Source organism: Diabrotica virgifera, chromosome 2 (assembly GCF_917563875.1).
Source record: "Diabrotica virgifera virgifera chromosome 2, PGI_DIABVI_V3a".
Classification (NCBI taxonomy): domain Eukaryota; kingdom Metazoa; phylum Arthropoda; class Insecta; order Coleoptera; family Chrysomelidae; genus Diabrotica; species Diabrotica virgifera.
In genome coordinates this window covers 230,606,662-230,625,996 of record NC_065444.1, presented here as the reverse complement: position 1 = coordinate 230,625,996, position 19,335 = coordinate 230,606,662, and the positions used below count along the sequence as shown (strand labels likewise).

The 19,335-nt window shown below is 33.9% G+C and overlaps 1 protein-coding gene across 1 annotated transcript; it reads left to right on the top strand.

Moving 5' to 3' along the window:
* Window positions 1–1,319: 1,319 nt before the first annotated feature.
* Window positions 1,320–18,828, top strand: LOC126880474 (bifunctional endo-1,4-beta-xylanase XylA-like). The gene is made up of 4 exons (XM_050644335.1): window positions 1,320–1,484; window positions 12,264–12,527; window positions 14,808–14,940; window positions 18,156–18,828. Exons 1-4 carry the CDS (start codon window positions 1,470–1,472, stop codon window positions 18,329–18,331), a joined length of 588 nt encoding a protein of 195 aa, XP_050500292.1. The 5' UTR covers window positions 1,320–1,469; the 3' UTR covers window positions 18,332–18,828.
* The last annotated feature ends 507 nt before the right edge of the window (window positions 18,829–19,335 follow it).

The window sequence follows — 19,335 nt, the reverse complement described above, 5'->3', positions numbered from 1 at the left end:
TTTGTTTTTCTGTAAGACAAAAATTAGTTAAGATATGGTTGTTTAAAATTTGTATATAGATACTTGTGATTAGTGACTCGTTCAAGCCCTTTCAACTAGAACCCTTTCAAAAATAAGCACTTTGAACCGGTGAAACTTACAAGTCATATAAAAAAAGTTAAGTATGTGTAAAGCGATAATGATTAGTTTCATTTAGGGTGCTAAATAGGGGGAGATTTTCATAATTTTTTTTGCCAAAAAATGGGATTAACTTAACTCAAAATATTGAGCGTAATTGGCTTAGTTTTGTTGCTAGAAACTTGTGTAAAAAATAAAAATAAAGCTTTTTTTAAAACACTTTAAAAAAGTTCTAATGAGTTTTCCCCGAATAGTATGTCATTTTTTTGTTGGTTCACGTTGAAAAATATTCAATTTGGAATTTGACGTATAAGAAAAACTTTTCATGAGCTACAACTTTTTACTGGGTCGAGAGACTTCATTTTTGTTTCATTTTTTTATAAGCTACATTTTTGCTAACAATATTCTTTTCGATCAAATACTTACTCTTTGAACTATTTGCGAAAAATCGCATAAAAACGTGTTTTTTTTGTTGAACAATAAACATTTTTACTCATAAATAACTCGAAAAGTCTTAGCTGTTTTTAATGGGAAATAAGCCACAATTTTACTAAAAAAATGATTTTATTAACGTTTCGACGTCCAAATCGGAGGCCGTTGTCAAAATACCATTGTATTGAAGGACGTCGTCGAAGGATTGTATGGACGTCGAAACGTTAATAAAATAATTTTTAGTAAAATTGTGGCTTATTTCCCATTAAAAATAGTAAATTACAAAATTACCACAAGAAAATAGCTTCGAAAAGTCTTGAGTTGACCACTTCGGTGGTGACACTGAAAATTACACGGTATCGCCATATTTTACTTTCATTTACTGGGCTGTAACACATATAGGTATTTGTTACACATGTCGCATTTAGTAATTTTTTAAAGGGGGCCCCATTTCCAATTCTGCTGGGGCCCCAACGGAGTTTGTTACGCCACTATATACAGTTGACTTTCTGTTATCTTTAAATATAATGGAGAAGCTTAATTAAATTAAAAATAATCCTTGATTGACATGTAATAGGCCAATCAAAGACAATTTAAGAAATATATTGAAATAGGAGAAAGTGTCTCCAATAAAAGAAACTGGCGAGCGAAATATAGCTAATCAGAGCTGACTAAAGACTACGGTAGTGTTGCATAGCAGATAGAAGAGATAAATATATATTGCAATTACCGTTTTATCAAATCTATACTAATTGATAATATCACCCTCTATACACTAATCTATATTCACTTCTACCATGTGTGGGATCGGTATTAAAAATATTGTTACTGTTACATATCTAGAGGAGGGTGTGGTGTGGTTGTATATATAACGTGTAATTGTCTATTTACTTCACACTATTTTTGAAATAATCAGCAACATGTTCGTAAAACTGGTAAGTAGTGTTTTTAGCACAAAAGGACAGTTTTGTGATAAGTGATTTTCGTGATACTTTAGTGAGTGCCAACACTGGATATACCTAAGTGATATTACTAAAAGGACTAGGGGTAGGGCGTTCCGAAAAAAACCAAAGTTTAAAAATATTGATCTCCCCGGCTATTTTCAGATGATGGGTAGCCTATAAACCCTCAATGTCAAATTTTAGCCCAAAATGTTAACCCGAACCCTTGTCTCAAGTCCCCCAAACAATTTTTTGGGGCTTTTCAAATAATTTTAATTATTTTGCTTTTGTCTTTTTTGATCTCCCCGGCTGTTTCCTGGTGATGGGTAGCCTATAAACCCTCAATTTCAAGTTTCAGCCCAAAATTTTAACCCTAACCCTTGTCTCAAGACCCCCAAAAAAAATTTTTTTTTTGGGTTTTCCAAAAAATTTTAATTATTTTTAATCTATAACTTTTGTAAGAAAACAAACAAGAAAACTCAGTTTTGAATTTTATTTTGACATATTATATGTTTAGAAAAAAACATAGGCCATTATAACAAGTTTACCATGGGATTAAAATATAGTTAAATTTTATCCTTTTTCACGTTTATTTCTCAAGATATCTTGAGTACCTAACTGAAAATGATTCTCGTTAAAAAAACAATTATACATCTGAATATAAAGGAATGCACAAACTTGTTACAAATTGATTTAAATGGAAAATAGTAATTAGATGAGTAAAAGTTTGTTTAAATATTAATTCAAGTTGCCTTTCTGAAATCGGTAAATCAGTTTCTGTGGTTTTCAACTACTTGTAAGACACTTTGATTGCTCTTTTCATCTTTTGTGAGGGGCTTTTCTCACTAATTATTCATCTGAATATAAAGGAACGTACAAAGTTGTTACAAATTGATTTAAATGGAAAACAGTAACTATATGAGTAAAAGTTTGATTAGAGATTAATCAAAGTTGCATTTCCGAACTCGGTAATAAACTTTCGGTGGTTTTCAATTCCTTGTAACACACTTTCTTTGCTTTTTCATGTTTTGTGAGGGGCAATGAAATGTATAAAATGAAAAAAGCAAGCAAAGTGTATTACCGATTTCAGAAAGGCAACTTTTATTAACTTTTAAACAAACTTTTACTTATGTATTTACTATTCTCCATTTAAATTAATTATTTGTAATAGCTTTGTATATTCCTTCATATTCAGATGTACTAGTTAGAAAAATGTGTTGTTTTTTAACGAAAATAATTTTAAAAGTTAAAGGTACTCAATATATCTTGAGAAAGACCAATACACGTGAAAATGGGCAATATTTAGGTATTACATTTTAATCCCCATATTAAACTTGTTAACATGGCTTATGATTTTTTTTTCTGAACATGTATGTAAAATAAAATTTAAAACTGAGTTTACATGTTGTTTTTTTAGAAAAATTTATAGATTAAAAATAATTAAGAATCTTTGAAAAACTTTGGACAGGGGTTAGGGTTAACATTTTGGGCTGAAATTTGAAATTGAGGATTTATAGGCTACCCATCACCAAAAAACAACAAGGGAGATCAAAAAAGAAAAGTGAAAATTAACTAAAAATCTTTAAAAATCCCAAAAAAATTTTTTGGGAGCTAGGGACTAGTGTTAGGGTTCACATTTTGGTTTGGGCTGAGATATGAAATTAACGGTTTATAGGCTATCCATCACCATAAAATATCCGGAGAGACCAACATTTTTAAACTTTGTTTTTTTTTTGGAACACCCTAGGTACTAGGGGTGGTTTTGGGTTTGACTAGGGGTTGACGTAGAGTTAACCTTCTGTTATCTTTTTTTTGTTAATGATCATAAGCTTTGTCTTCTTAACGTTTATATTAAGTCCATACTGTTGACTAATACGTGATTTTGTTCATAATATCTTATTATTATTATTATTACATATTACTATTATACTTAAACAAGGGCAGAGAGACAAGTCCCTATTATGCCCAAAAACAAAGAAATTACATAAGTAACCTACTAGTAAATACAATATAAACAAAAACAACAGCAACAACAACAAAAAGATACAATTTGGGTTTACATAAAAAAATATTTCAACTATATTAGAAAACGGTCAAGTCTGTTTTTAAATGTGTTGGTAGAGGGGGCTGAGACAATGTTGTCATTCAGGTTATTCCAAATATCGAAAACTCTATTTGGTAGAAAATTCTGTCTTGATCTCGTACAAAGGTTCTCCTATTTAAGTTTAAATTGGTGGCCTCTAAGGCTTTCATCTTGATTGATGGTAAACATTTCGTCGAGATTTCCGAAATTGAATTTTAATATTTTAAATGTGGTTATTAAGTCGCTACGTTGTCGGCGAAGTTCAGAAGTTAGGTGGGTCATACTGAGTCTTTCTTCATAGGAAGGTCTTCTCAGTCCCAATGGAATTCGAGTGGCTTTTCTTTGGACGTTTTCCAACCAAGTTTTGTCTCGAACCAAATCAGGATACTACGTTGGGCCAGCATATTCAAGAGTCGGTCTTATGCAAATGGTGTTAAGTTTACAAAATGACTGCATTGAAACTCTCGAAAAACACCTCCGAATAAGATATAGTCTGGAGTTCGCACGTTTACAAATAGATTGAATATGGTCGAACCACGTTAGGCTGCTGTTTACGATAACACCGAGGTCGTTATACGAGAACACTGAATCTAATGGTTGTCCGTTAACGAAGTACGGCACAAGTGGATTATTTTTACCAATTCTAAGCACTACACTTTTTCCGCGTTTAAGGGTAGTAACCACTGGGAACACCAAGTAAAAATAGAGTCCAAGTCTCTTTGGAGGGTTAACTGGTTGGTGATAGGATTGGCATATATTTTTGTGTCATCAGCATATAACCATATTTTACTTGAAACATAGTAAGGAACATCGCTGGTATAAACCGTAAAAAGCAGAGGTCCAAGAACAGAACCCTGCGGCACTCCACTTCCCACTAACCCGTCCTGTGAGAAAGATTCGCCAATTCTAACTTTGTAATGTCAATCTGTCAGGATATCATCAATCCAACATAATAAACTACCGCGAACTCCGAAATGTTCTAGTTTATGTAGAAGTCTGCGCTTAGGAACACGGTCAAAGGCTTTAGAGAAATCTAGATAAACAACGTCGACCGGCTGTGAACTGTTAAGAGATGACGTCCAGTTGTTAACAAAATGTAGAAGATTGGTTAGAGTAGAGCGACCAGAAATAGTAGTTCCTGTAGGTCTTCTAGGTTGTCCACAAATACTATGGTGTCATCTGCAAAATATCTGATGTTGTTTAGCCGGTGCCATTTTGTAGAATAACTTTTTCAGTTTCACGTCCGTACAAAACTTCGATAATTATTCTTTAAGAGAGAAGATTGAAGATTAGTGGGAGACAAAATACAGCCTTGCCTCACTCGACGCATGATTTTCACATATTCGGTGTGTTCACCTTTAACTCTGAGATTTGCGGTCTGATTGCTGTAAAGGTTTCTAATTGTTTCCGAATTTGGTTATTGATTCCTATTTCTTTAGTATTGGCATCATCTTGACGTGCTATAAGTACTCGATCAAACGCTTTCTCGCAATCAACCAGACATGCTTATGCTTATACTTACGACGTCTCTGCATCTCTGGAATAAGATTTGTATTGAGCACAAAGCCTCTCTCGTACCAACAGCATTTATGAAACTGTTCCGTTGGTGGTTTACGGAAATAATTATGAAATTAAAGTAAGTGTAAAACAACGAACAGTAATATATTTATTTATTTTGGGTAAACAAGCGTGCTTCGTTTATATCTCGTAAGGGTTTGTTATTTTAGCGAGGAAGTGACAGCGCTGCGTGCCCACTGTGTCAATACTGACCGAGACCACAAAACTATTATGTCATCATATATGCGGTTCTACCATGTGGCCAGAAAAGGCGATAAATGACTAAATCTGGCGTTTTAAAAGCTGATAACCTTTCTGTAGTTTTTAAGAAGTTCACACAAAGAGCGTGGCCAATCTGGCAATTTGTGTTACCCTGAAAAAACCATTATTTTATACAATCTGGTTTGAACACATGTGAATTTAACATGAGACATGAGATAATAAATGAAGCGTGTCGCTATAAAACCAAATCTATTAGACCAAATTATTGCTCAATAGTAGACTCCTTTTTAGTAAATTCCAATTGCTTTCTTCTAATTTTGTGGAGTTTTCGATTATTTGAGACATTAATTAATAATACTTTTCATCAGTAGATCTCCTCCGAATATTATCGAATAATCTAAAGGTGCTGTCGGTTAATTATCTGCAAAGATTTTAAAAAATTACATCATTGAAATAATTATACCTACATTTATAAATCGTCGTTACTTACTGCATATTGGAAATTTAAAATAACCCTGCACTAAAATATTCTTCATTGCCCAGTTGTTTAGGTCAAGTACATGTTCAAGAGTAAAGCTTTTAATGAATTCTGTTTTAAAGTAATGTAATTGACTGATGTCAATATCAAACAGAAAGAAAGTCGACTTAGTAACACAAACTATAAATTAAACCATAACTGCTGCATATATGTTTAATAAATTACTGCAAGTAAACGGGCGTGTAAAGAGACACATGTAGTGAATAATTATATCAATCATTTAATGTTTGTTATAGGCTATTGATTATGTTCAAAATAAGAGAGTTAAAAGGAACTTCAACGTTAACGGAGTTTTATTGTTTCATATGGTCACTGGACCTCTAAATATAAAAAAAACCGCGGAGTGCTACTACGTTTTTGAGAAAGGAGTGAATTAGTCCCTAGACACAGTGTGAATTAGGGTGAGTTCTATGCATTTTTGGTACAAACACGTCTACAGAAAAATTGTTCCAGGTTAAATTTACTATCGAAATATCACCTAAAATTAAAGCAAAAAAAACACGAAAGAAAGCAATTCTGTTTTTTGCAACATAACTTTTTTCCACGGAGATATAGGTATAGGCATTGCTTCACAGGAACTTCCATCCTTACTCTTTAAAATGGCGTCTCCCAAGTTTATAGTTTCCAAAAGATGATTTTTCAAAGTTCGCTGCTCACAGTAGTTTTGGGCCATTTTCCCCATTATTTCGCAAACATTGTTCTGTCATTTTTTTCTACGCCTTTCTAATACAATGGTGCATTTAGTAGGAAGAGAAGTCAATTACCTTTAAAACGGTCTATTGTATAAGGTTATACGACTATTTTTGAGCAAGTTATGGTTTTTTAAAGTTTTATACTTTTAATGAATTTTGATATTTTTTACGATTATTTTTTAAATTTATCATTATAACTTTTTTTCTTGTACATTTAGGTGTACCTACCTATTCACATCATGCAATTAAAAAGAAAGCTTATAGTTTCTTTATTTTTAAATAATGGTGTACTGTAAAAAATTTTAGGACTATTTGTAAACAAAATATCCGTAGGATTTTTTACAGTACAAAAGTTTAAAGTAAAGAAAATAAGCTTTCTTTTTTATTGCACAATGTATATACCTAAATGTACAAGAAAAAAAGTTATAATGAGAAATTAAATAATCGTAAAATATATCAAAAATCATTAAAAGTGTAAAACTTTGATAAACCATATCTTGCTTAAAAATAGTCATACAGCCTTCTACAGTAGACCATTTTAAAGGTATTGACAATTCTTCCTATTAAATGTATCATTGCATACAGGTGCCTAAAGCTGCGAAGAAAAAAGTTACAGAACAATGTTTGCGAAATAACAAAGAAAATGGCCCAAAATCGCTGTGAGTGGCGAAATTTGAAAAATCATATTTCGGAAACTCTAAATTCTAGAGACTTCTACTAAACATCGTTTTAAACAGAAAGGATTGAACTTTTTTTTCTATGAAACAATGCCTATACCTACATCCCCGTGGAAATAAGTTATGGGACAAAAAACAAAATTGCTTTCTTTCGTGTTTTTTGGCTTTATTTTGTATACATTTTTGTAAAAAAAATACTTGTGACTTTAAAGGGTGATATTTCCATATTCAATTTAATCTAGAACAATTTTTCTGTAGGCGTGTGTGTACCAAAAGTGCATAGAACTCACCCTAATACACTCTCTGCCTAGGGTCTAATTAATAAAACCCTGTTAACGTTGTAGTTCCTATCTAAAGTACATCATCAATAGTCTATTTTGTTTCAACGATACAACTAACTAAACACCGCGCAAAATAGACGGGGTCGGTAACAAGAGGAAGAGGGCTATGTTCATCAGTGGACTTTTGAGGCTGGATGATGATCTTCTTACTTACATTGGCAGTTGATTATTAATACGTTTTACTTCTATATTTAATTTCATTTTCCTTAAAATTTATATATTTTTCCTTCTTCTTCTTCTTCTTCTTCTTCTTAAAGTGCCCTCTCATCAATAGAGGTCGGCTATTACAATTAATTGCAAACTCTTCACAGTCTTCGGCTGTTCTTATTAGCTGTTTAAAATTTAGCTCCGTCCATTGTCCATTATCGTCTTAGCCACGATAGTGTTTTCTTTCCTAGTCGTCTCTTTAGTTGAGCCAGTGGCGTAGCGTGAGTGTCGGTTGCCCGGGGCGGAAGACAATGTTGCCGCCCTCTTATTTAGGTATTTTAATTTAATGTATACTATACATTACATACATTACTTATAGAGAACTTTTTGGCGAGAACAGTTATCATTATTTTGCATTATACAGGTTAGATTTTAAATAAAAAAATTTTATCTAAGTTTTACAATCACGTTTATTAAGAGCAAACAGTAGCGATCAACAGGTAGCAACAAACGTGGTCCAAGATTGCGGAATTTCTGCGAACTTTCAAAAGTGAGGCAACAGTGCGTCGGTAATTCGACACTGACAGTGACGTTTATACTATCAAAAACAATAATTTTTATACAGATAGTGTATACCTACACATAGTGACGTTCGATTTCTTGTTATAAAAAAAATCGATTTTTAGTAGTTCCAATGTGACACAAAATCTGGGCACGGAATGAAGAAGTTTATTTGAAGAAAGTTTATTTTTCTGTCTTTCTTAATGGCGGTACAGGCTCTCTTTTTGCAAGATTTTATTTAGTTATAGAGTAATTTCCACATACTAACATATTTCTGAAATTGGGCTTTGTACCGCCATTCTTTATTATATTACGAATATGTGTGCCAAATATCTCGACAAAATATTCAAAATTAGAGCCGCAATCTTGGACCGCGTTTGTTGCTACCTGTTGATCGCTACTGTGTGCTCTTAATACAAACATTCTTTTACTTTAACCAATTACACAAATTGATATAACTTAGGTACCAATCACTTAAAATTAGGGACACCTTGACGATCGACAAGTTTAAATAAAATCAATTTTTAATGAGAACTAGAACGATACTATAATGTTATATTTTTATTTTTATTGAAAAGTAATATGAGTATTTGTTAGAATTTAAAACAAAACTTCCTTCTTCAATTAAAAATTTATACGTTTACTTTTTTAAGAGCAAAGTCTTTTATTGCACCGTCAATGTCTATCGCATCACACACCTCTTGCTCAATAGATAAAATAGCCAAATTAGTTAATCTTAGAGTACTCATTGTCGATCTTAAATAATTTTTAATCAATTTCAATTTTGAAAAACTTCTCTCGAACGAAAGTCCGCAGTCGAAGTCTTTCCAGCCTGAAATCCTGCTCGTCAATTTCGTCAGATGCGTAGTCTAGCTAGATTACATTCAGTGTTGACTGGATCTAATAATATAGCCAGCGTTATATAAGCAAACTAATCCGTTAAATTCTATAGCTGTTGAAAACGCTCACGAATTTGTACAAAAACTATATCTAACAAATAAAACAGCTTTCGTCTCAACTCATTTTTACAAGAAAAGTTAGTATCTATAGTTCCGTCATCAAAAATATGCTTTCTTGTTATGCTCCTCCTAGGTCTTATGGAAATTTCAAGTTTTTCACACATATTTTTTGCATAACCTACAGCGCCATTTACCCATTCCTCTCTTTTCTCTGTTAATATCATCTGCACAGCATTTACTTTCTGAGCGCTTTATGTCAAGTCCCCTTGTTTGTAAATATTTGTATGCATCATTTACTTCATGTAGCACCGGTTGCCACAGGCCCAAAAAACAAAGAAAGGAAAATTACTGCATCGAAACTAGTAAAGCACCTGCATCTGTCCTAGCGTTTAAGCTTTCACCTGCCTCTGTCAGTTTTTAGTAAACAAACTAGGTTTAACGAATGATTTGAGCAAGGTACGAATTCAGCTTTAGGGTTTATTACTTGAATTTTTTGCTGAATTCCTGAATACTTTCCAGCCGTAACAGCAGCATTATCATATGCTTGGCCTCTACAGTTGCCTATATCTAATTGCGATAAAAATATAAAATGGTTTAACTATTTACAAAATATTTTTATTACTAATTTATTGTTAAATTTTGCCGCCGCCTAAAAAGTGCCGCCTGGGCGAAGCGCCCCTGCCGCTCCCACTACGCTACGCCACTGAGTTGAGCATATATTGTGGAAAAGTTCTCGTTTCTCTGTTTGCACTTCGAAGCAGCACTTCTTCGTTAGGAGTATGCGAGATCCATGAAATCTTGAAGATTCTCTGGTAGATCCACATTTCAAAGGCCTCCAATTTATTTACGATTGATGTTTTGGGGGTCCACGTTTCAGTCAACCAGACGTAGCATTTGGATAAACATGGTCGAATTTCGAGTTTTATTCGAGAATCACGTAGCAGTTCTTTGGATTTTTCGAAATATTTTCTGGCCAGTTCTATTCTTGACCATTAGTATTTAGGCTGCTATTGATCCAACATCATACATAGGTACTTAAACTTGTTGACCTAATGACAAAATGTACCCGTCTATTATACATGATTACAGTACATTTTTCGCATTAACATCACTTTGATTTTCTTAATGTTTATTTTCATACCAAATTTCTCACAGACCGAGTTGGTTCGATGAGTTGTTCTAGTCCCAAGTCTGTACCTTTACTCGATCCTCATAATCCTCCAGTACCTCTTTAAATAGAAATTCAAAATAAAGATTAAATAGCAGGGGTAACAAAACAGATCCTTGTCTAACTCTACTCCTAATTTCTACTTCTGTGGACGTAGAACCTTGATCTTAACTCGCGCTTTCGTGACTGTACAAGTTTATGTCCTTCCTATCTAAACCGATTTTGGGTCAGAGGCTACGTTTTACCCATTCCTCTAGACACAGACGCTATTTGCAGCCGCCCACTCTGGGTCAGATGCTACGTGCTGGTTTTGGTCCACCCCGTATTTCATTTCTCTGGTACCACCCAATCTAAGAGGTGTTCCCGTATCCGCCACATATTAGATTGAAGAAGAGTTGTCTAAGATGGAAAAATATGTAAATGAAGATGCTAGAATAATATGTGCAGCAAACTCGTAACGGTTGGCAATAATAAGGCTGAGTGGCGAAATAGACTTGTGAAGGACAAAGCTCTACTATATGGCTGGAGCACAATTAATGATGATGAATTCTCTTCTTCTTGTGCTACTCCTATCGGAGATTGAAAATCATCAAGGCTATCCTGACCTTGTTTACAGCTGACCTAAAGAGTTCATTAGTGGTGCAGCCAGATAGGGGTGATACAATGGACCCGCCGTAGGAGGTCTAAGTGTCTGAAGGGCTCACAAGTGGGCCCTGCCACGATATACCATTACCATTACCATGGTGCAGCCAAACCACTCTCTCAAATTCCGCAACCATGACATTCTTCTACGGCCTGAATTCCGTTTTCTTTCTATTTTTACTTGCATTATATTTTGAAGCAATGCGTATTTATGTCCTCTCATCGGGTGACCCAAATATTCGAGTTTTCTTTGTTTTATCGTTAACAAAATTTGTTGATCTTTTCCTCTCCTTCGTATTACTTCCAAGTTTGTGACTCTTTCCACCCAACTTATCTTCAGCATTCGACGGTAGCAGCACATCTCGAAACTTTCAATATTTTTTATGTTGTTCTGTTTGAGAGTCCAGGCCTTTACACCGTATAATAGCGTGTTAAATACGTAGCCTCGTAGGATTCTTAATCGTAGAGAAATGCTTATATCTCTGTTGTAGAAGAATTTTCTCATCTTTATGAAGGTGGCCCTGGCAATTTCGAAGTCTTTTTATTTTATTGTTTTGGTCCTCAGTTGCGTTTATTAAAGTTCCCAAGTATTTGTAACTTGATACTTGTTAAAATTGAATGCCGTTTATACTAATATGTGCTGATTGTGTCATGTTTTTACTCAAGACCATATACTTGGTTTTTTTGATATTGATATTTCTGCCATAATTGTTGTAAACGATAGTTATGTTTGTAAGTAATCGTTGTAATTCTTCTACTGTTCTTGCAACAACTAGTAGGTACAGTTTCGTCTGCGTATCGAATATTATTTACAACCACTCCATTGATTACGATTGCTTCGTTTGCTTGCAAAGGGGCTTTCTGGCAGATGCTTTCACTATATACCTACATTAAATAGCAGCGGTGACAAAATGCAACAATGTCGTACTCCTCCAAGTATTTCTATTGCTTGTGATGTCTTATTTTTTATTTTTATGTTAGCTTTCTGATTCCAATATATATTAAGAATTAATCGCAGATCTTTATTATCTGTCCTTTATTTCAAGAATATCTTATAGCTGTCAAGAATATCATGACGTACTCTGCCAAACGCTTTTTCAAAAATCGAATAGAAACACACTAGATGTTGAATAGAAACAAAATATACGTATATAATATTTTATTTATGACTAATTTATTTTTTCAGGTCGTATTAGCTTGCTCTTTGGCAGTAGCCACAGCTGTCTGGAATGGTCCCTTAGCCGGTGGCCAGCCAGCACATCTCTACCCCGCAGGAGTCAGTCCACAAGCTTGCCCAAATTTCCCCAACTGTGCTAACCCCGCCGTAGCTGCCAACCCACAAGCCCCAACTGCTCAACAATGGGGAGCCCCACAACAACAATGGAATGCCCAACCTCAACCACAGTGGAACCAATGGAACAACAACAACAACAACAACCAATGGAACCAAGTGAGTCGTTTTTTTAATATTCTAAATTATTTTATTCTATTGAATAAAAATATATACCATTTTTATTCAGTTGCAATGCGAAGGCAAAACAATCTTACTTTTCAATTAGAATACGGAGCGCAGTCCAGTTCTCTGAATCGCGATTTTCGGCTCTTATTGGAGCCTCATCGGAGAGAACGTAGGCACTGTTCTCCATATCCCAATTGACCAGCACCGAGAGCTTTTCCCACCCATTGCAACTGAAGTGAAGGTACTAGGTGACTAGCGTCATCTGGCAGTTGAAAGATGAAGTTTGTTTTCAATCCTAATAGTAAAATTAATAATATTGAACATATTAAAAACATTACTAAAAGCTTTTTAAATTGAAAACTTATTGGTACACTTTCCTGGTGACAACCTCCAAGGCATGGACCTATAAATAAAGAGGTTATTTATTATTTATTAATAGGTCCATGTTCCAAGGCTTCTACAATTTGCAAGCACATGGATGCTGCAGTGAAGACAAAGGGAAGGAATTCTACACTATGCAATTCACATCCCCCGTCTGCAGCTTGGTAAATGTCCAACGGAAAATGCACCTGGTTACTCTACGGAGTAATACGACTATAAAATAAAAATGTATACCATTTTTATTCAGATGCAATGCGAAGGCAAAACAATCTTACTTTTCAATTAGAATACGGAGCGCAGTCCAGTCCCCTGAATCGCGATTTTCGGCTCTTATTGAAGCCTCATCGGAGAGAACGTAGGCACTGTTCTCCATACCCCAATTGACCAGCACCGAGAGCTTTTCCCACCCATTGCAACTGAAGTGAAGTTACTAGGTGACTAGCGTCATCTGGCAGTTGAAAGATGAAGTTTGTTTTCAATCCTACTAGTAAAATTAATAATATTGAAAATATTAAAAACATTACTAAAAGATTTTTTAATTGAAAACTTATTGGTACACTTTCCTGGTGACAACCTCCAAGGCTTCTACAATTTGCAAGCACATGGATGCTGCAGTGAAGACAAAGGGAAGGAATTCTACACTATGCAATTCACATCCCCCGTCTGCAGCTTGGTAAAGTTCCAACGGAAAATGCACCTGGTTACTCTACGGAGTAATACGACTATAAAATAAAAATGTATACCATTTTTATTCAGTTGCAATGCGAAGGCAAAGCAATCTTACTTTTCAATTAGAATACGGAGCGCAGTCCAGTCCCCTGAATCGCGATTTTGTTTCCTTTGTCTTCACTGCAGCATCCATGTGCTTGCAAATTGTAGAGGCCTTGGAGGTTGTCACCAGGAAAGTGTACCAATAAGTTTTCAATTTAAAAATCTTTTAGTAATGTTTTCAATATTTTAAATATTATTAATTTTACTATTAGGATTGAAAACAAACTTCATCTTTATTCTATTGATTTATAATTTTATTAAAGTCCATAATTTCGATTTTGAATTCATTTATTAGTAAGATACAGGGTGAGTAGAAAGGAACGCACCAAACTTTAAAAATTTATAATAATATACGTAAAAATAATTAAAAATAACTCATATGTTATTGTTATTTGATTTTCATTTGTTTTCGAGCTATAGCGATAATAACACAAAGTTGTAATTTTTCATTAATTCAATTACCTATAAATGTTCTTGTAAGACATTTCATTTCGAAATTCTCTCCAATACTTTGTATGTAAATAATATACTCTTAATACGTAACGACAAAAATGCATTAGTTTTCGAGAGATTTGAAGTTAAAATAAAACGGCACAGTTATTTTGATTAATGTATTATGCCCTTTCGTTTTTAACTTCAAATATCTTTAAAACTAATGATTTTATCGTTACTAATGAAGAGAATATTATTTACATAGAAAGTATTGGAGAATCTAAAAATTAATTAAGTAAGGTTAGGTCTGTTATTCGTCTAACCCTAACCCGACTGGACTATTACGCTTTAGCCTCAAACACTGCTCTGAAATCTTTTTTTTTTTTTTGTCTTCGTTTAATAATTATAGTTCAACAGGCACCTCGTGCAGACCAGTAGCCTTTCCATTTTTTATATTCTTGGGAGTACCTCTCCATTTATTATCACTGGTCCGCTGTCTGTTTCTTCTGATAGTGTTGGACCGAGTCTTTTATCTTGAAAGAGACCTCTATATATTATTTCCCTGTTCGTATTTTTGGCTTATTTAATTTGTTTACTCGACTTATATTATTTCTTACGATATATATTTTGTTTGAATATTCAGTTTTTGAATTTAATTTCATATTAACGTTTAAATGATCGTTTCAGGGACAATACAACCCATCTCCTGTTCCACAACAATGGGGAAACGATGCTACATCTAGACTTAACAGCGGGGAATACATTGGTGATGGAGATTATCACGGTGAAGGACTTGTTGAAGCTCGTGCTCCAGGTTATGGTTAGTATTGAGATCTAGTATTTAAAGGATTGATGTATGATTATTTATCAGTACCAGCTATTTATATTTAACCTTGTCTGAATTACTCTCTCTCTCCTATGGCGCTACAACCGAAGTCGGGTCCTGGGCTACCCCAGCATCCTCTTCCAAGTATCTCTCTCCCCTCCAGTTATCCATCATCAATATCTCTTTAGCACCAGTTCTCACTTCGTATATCTACCTCTTCCTTGTTATTCATACTGGCCGAGGTCCCACCACAGTTCTGCTAGGTGTTCTGTCATTATCCATTCTTATGAGGTGACCTGCCCAACTGAACTTTTATTGGTGTGAAAATATTTCATTTGAAGTTATTTTTGAGTAGGTACTAGATACTTATTACCATCGTATTATATTGTTGGCGAAACTCTAAGGGCTGTTTCACATTATAAGAATTTTGAACGTAGGAGGGTTTTCTCGTGCGGTAGTTTGGACGCACCTCTCCTATTCACACAATAAGAATTGAGTCGCACGAAGATATTTTGCTGTGTTGTTTGGTATAATATTATTTTTATTTACACTTTGTGGCTGAGGTAGGTACATAACACGATGTCTGATACAGTCGGAAAAATGAAAGAATATCTATGAACGAACATATAAAACACGCTGTTATTTTCTTGTCACCGTGTCACAAAGAAAATTGTCCAGTGCAAGTACATGTAACAATAATTATTACATGCACTTGCGCTGGCCAATTTTTTGTGTGACACGGTGACAGGAAAATACAGTGTGTTTTATATGTTCGTTCATGGGTATTCTTTCATTTTTCCTACTGTATGTATCATTACGATGTATAATTAATTGATTGGTTGACTTATTTGTTAAGGAGGGACAATCATAATTGTCCTATCTTACATTTCGAACATTTGTACGCTCCCATAAGTACAAATGTTCGAAATGTATTGTGAAGGACAATTAATTGATTGGTTGACTTACCTGTTAAGGAGGGACAATTATAATTGTCCTATCTACATTTCGAACATTTGTACGCTCATTGATTCTTTTGAACCCACCCATGTCTTGTGCGATAAAAATAAAAAAAACAGTGATGCGCGGACGTCACTTGTCAAGAAGCTTGATAATCTTCTTTTTCTTCTTCTGCTTCTTTAAACTGTGATCAGCGGCCCGAAAATACCACTACCATAAGTACAAATGTTCGAAATGTATTGTGAAGGACAATTGAATGATACATCGTAATGATCAAAAAAAATATTTTATTAACGTTTCAACATCCGATTTGGGCGTCAAAACGTTAATAAAATTATTTTTTAGTTAAATTGTAGCTTATTTCCCATTTAGAATAGTTTATTACAAAATTTCCACAAGGAACCAGCTTCAGAACAACATTACAATCTATGTTTTTCATGTACAGAATTTAAAAGACCCTCTGTCATCCACTCATTTTTAAATGTTGTTCCCCTCGTTAAATGTTGTTTTTAGATAATTTCACACAAGACGTGACCGCCGCCCTACTCCAGTCTTCACCGAGTCGTTTACCCTATAAAGCTAAATATAATTTCGTAGAATAATAGGTATAGTTATATTATATGGAGCGAAATCAAATTATAGCGTTGTGGTTACTTTACCGTCGAAGAAAGAGAAATAAGAGGAACCGAATTCATTGGGTCCATCCTATTAACGCAAAAAGATACGATTTATACATTTTTATATTCACACATATTGATGGAACACCCTCTATACTCAACGTTAATTGCAACTATGCAAAATAAAGTTTATTATAATATACTTAGCAGTTTTAATTATTGTTATCAGTAACATATAAATAATTTTGCTGTACTTACCAAATGTGTCTTTTTCTTTATCACCTAATTCGTCAAATGCACTGTTAACCTTCGGATGACCAAGCGGGGGAAATTGTGACCCCAGCGTATGTTTTTCTTTAATAAATTCAAAAGTATTTTCAATTTTTAACTCATTATTTTGTTATTTGACTTTAATATCATTCTAGATATCCTCATATTTTGAAATAAAAAAAAATCCCTATAATTTACGAATAAAAAATATATTCTGAAGTTGATGTTTAGTAAAATAGCGTCTATTATGTGTAATTCCAAGTAATTCCATTGTTTTACGCTAATGACGTCGACTTTGCAAAGTAACAAGACACTTACTCAACATACACACTACACATGCCACTAATACTCATGTTGTGACTGGCTGAATGACATAAGGTCTATGCCATAAAAAAAATTTAAAAAAAACTTCATTTTTTTTGTTAATTGTCATTTTTTACCTGGGGTCATTTTCCCCCCTTGGTCATCCGTGTAACAAAAAAAGGTTGGTCATCGGAAGGTAAGGTGCACGGCATACATCATTCCAAGCATTTCTCGTCAAGTTTCTATCTTTATATACTTGTACTGTTTTGTCCCAAAGAACAGGTCTCGCTTCAATTCATGTTATTAATATTTCACTATCAATCTGAGACATCATAATATAAAATACTTATATGCAGCTACTTAAACAGCCACAAAGTGTCAATGAAAATAATGTACCAAACAACCAAGGAAACTACCTTCGTGCGACTGAACGACAGTATCATATGAAAGGATGCATTAAGTCCGCTATATTACTGGGTGAGTAAAGACGGCACAGCTGCCGTCTGTTGTTGTAAGCGAGGGTTCCAAACCGTCTAGTGAGAAAGGCTAAGAAGAATTTGAAATATCATTGCTCTGGCGGAGACTGGTATATAATTTGAAACTTCGTGACTCAATTCATCGTTTATTATTACTCGGACTCCATTAAAATGATATGGATCATTGTTTTCTAAGTACCTAGTAAAATGTTTTGTTCAAAATTTTTGTTGTTTATTAGTTAGGCTATCATACCTCACTCAAAACCTAGCATCTCTACATTTAACTTGTTTATTTCTTGGCACACATTTTCTAGCTTTCCAGCTTTATACAATTTTTTAATGTTCCAAGTCGATATATTGAGATCATCGATGCATCGTTTTTGTTTGTTATTATGTTTGTTTCGAAAATTCTAAGTAGGTACCACCTGGACGTTACAGTTCTGCCAATTAAATGTTACCATTTATGCTTATATCGTCAAAGTTAAGTACATTGGATTTTAGTTTTTGTCGCTGGATTCCTTTTAACCTTCGTTTAATATCTGCTAAAAGTAGCTACACTTCGTTTACTAACATTTATCGTTTTCAGAAAACCAAAACTTGATCGCCCAATGGGACAACCCCAACCAAGGAGCCCCCAACCAATGGAACAACGGCGCCAACCAGTGGAACGCTCCACCAAACGCTCACCAAGCCCACGGTGTAGGTCAAATCCCAGCTGGAGTTGATGCCCAATCCTGCCCCAACTACCCATTCTGTTCTTAAGCGAGCTAGACAATCAGGCTGACAACATGTTGCCAATATTTATATAGTTTAATTTTGTATCTCGACTTAAAAAAAATAGCTGTGCCGATATTTGCTGTGTGTATAAGTGATAGTTCGGAAAACGTCTTTTCTGGTCATAATCTTGCAACTGAGTAGATGTATAATGTAAAATGTATAGCATAGTTGTAAATATAAGTAAAATGGTAACATTTGCCAATATAATCTATAAATCAGATACATTTGCACTAGAATCGTTAATTTTATTATTAGTTTCTAATGAGTTGCATTGTTATGTAGTCGTCGTCCAGAAATTCGTCGTCGTTAATGTAAATTGGTTAAAAATAAGTTATTTTTATAATTTGCTGCGTTGAATATTTTTATATTAAACGTAGAGATACCACAATTTTGTACCTCTTCAGAAAATCTAGTACCTACTTTTGATAACTGTCAAAAAAAATTAAAAGGTATAAATTTTTAATAAAATTTATTTACCAAAAGATTTATTTGCATTAATATTCTCCCTCTTATACACTATTATCAATATTAATCGATATTAGTGTATGGAAAATCCTCAAAGGATATCAAAATACATACCTATATAAAATATGCTGAAAAGGTTAATACGTATTGGAAAAACAATTATTTCTTTTTTTTCAATCAACATTAACTCGACCAAAGATAGAGAGGCAATGATTTATGGAATGGTTGGCACGATCCCCTGATCTGATGCTATTAAATTTCTTCTTATAAAAAATATTGAATATTTTGAATGTTATGACAATACATAATATTGATTCCTGAAAAATTACATTAACAATAAAATGGAAACAAATAACCCACATAACAATGATGTTCGCATCATGTTCAAAGCATATACTACCAACATTCTTTTTAGTATATGCGTAGTACAAGCATAGCATGTACCTTAAAAAAATTCTAAATTTCATGTTCTTTGCATATACTTCAAGGAATATTCTCGTACCGAATATACTGAGTACATTCGT

What these genes read in the sequence shown, in the direction of transcription:
- LOC126880474 (XM_050644335.1), top strand. An exon ending in ACAACAACCAATGGAACCAA is followed by an intron (nt 12,528 to 14,807) that starts GTGAGTCGTTTT and finishes TGATCGTTTCAG; the next exon opens with GGACAATACAACCCATCTCC. An exon ending in AGCTCGTGCTCCAGGTTATG is followed by an intron (nt 14,941 to 18,155) that starts GTTAGTATTGAG and finishes TATCGTTTTCAG; the next exon opens with AAAACCAAAACTTGATCGCC.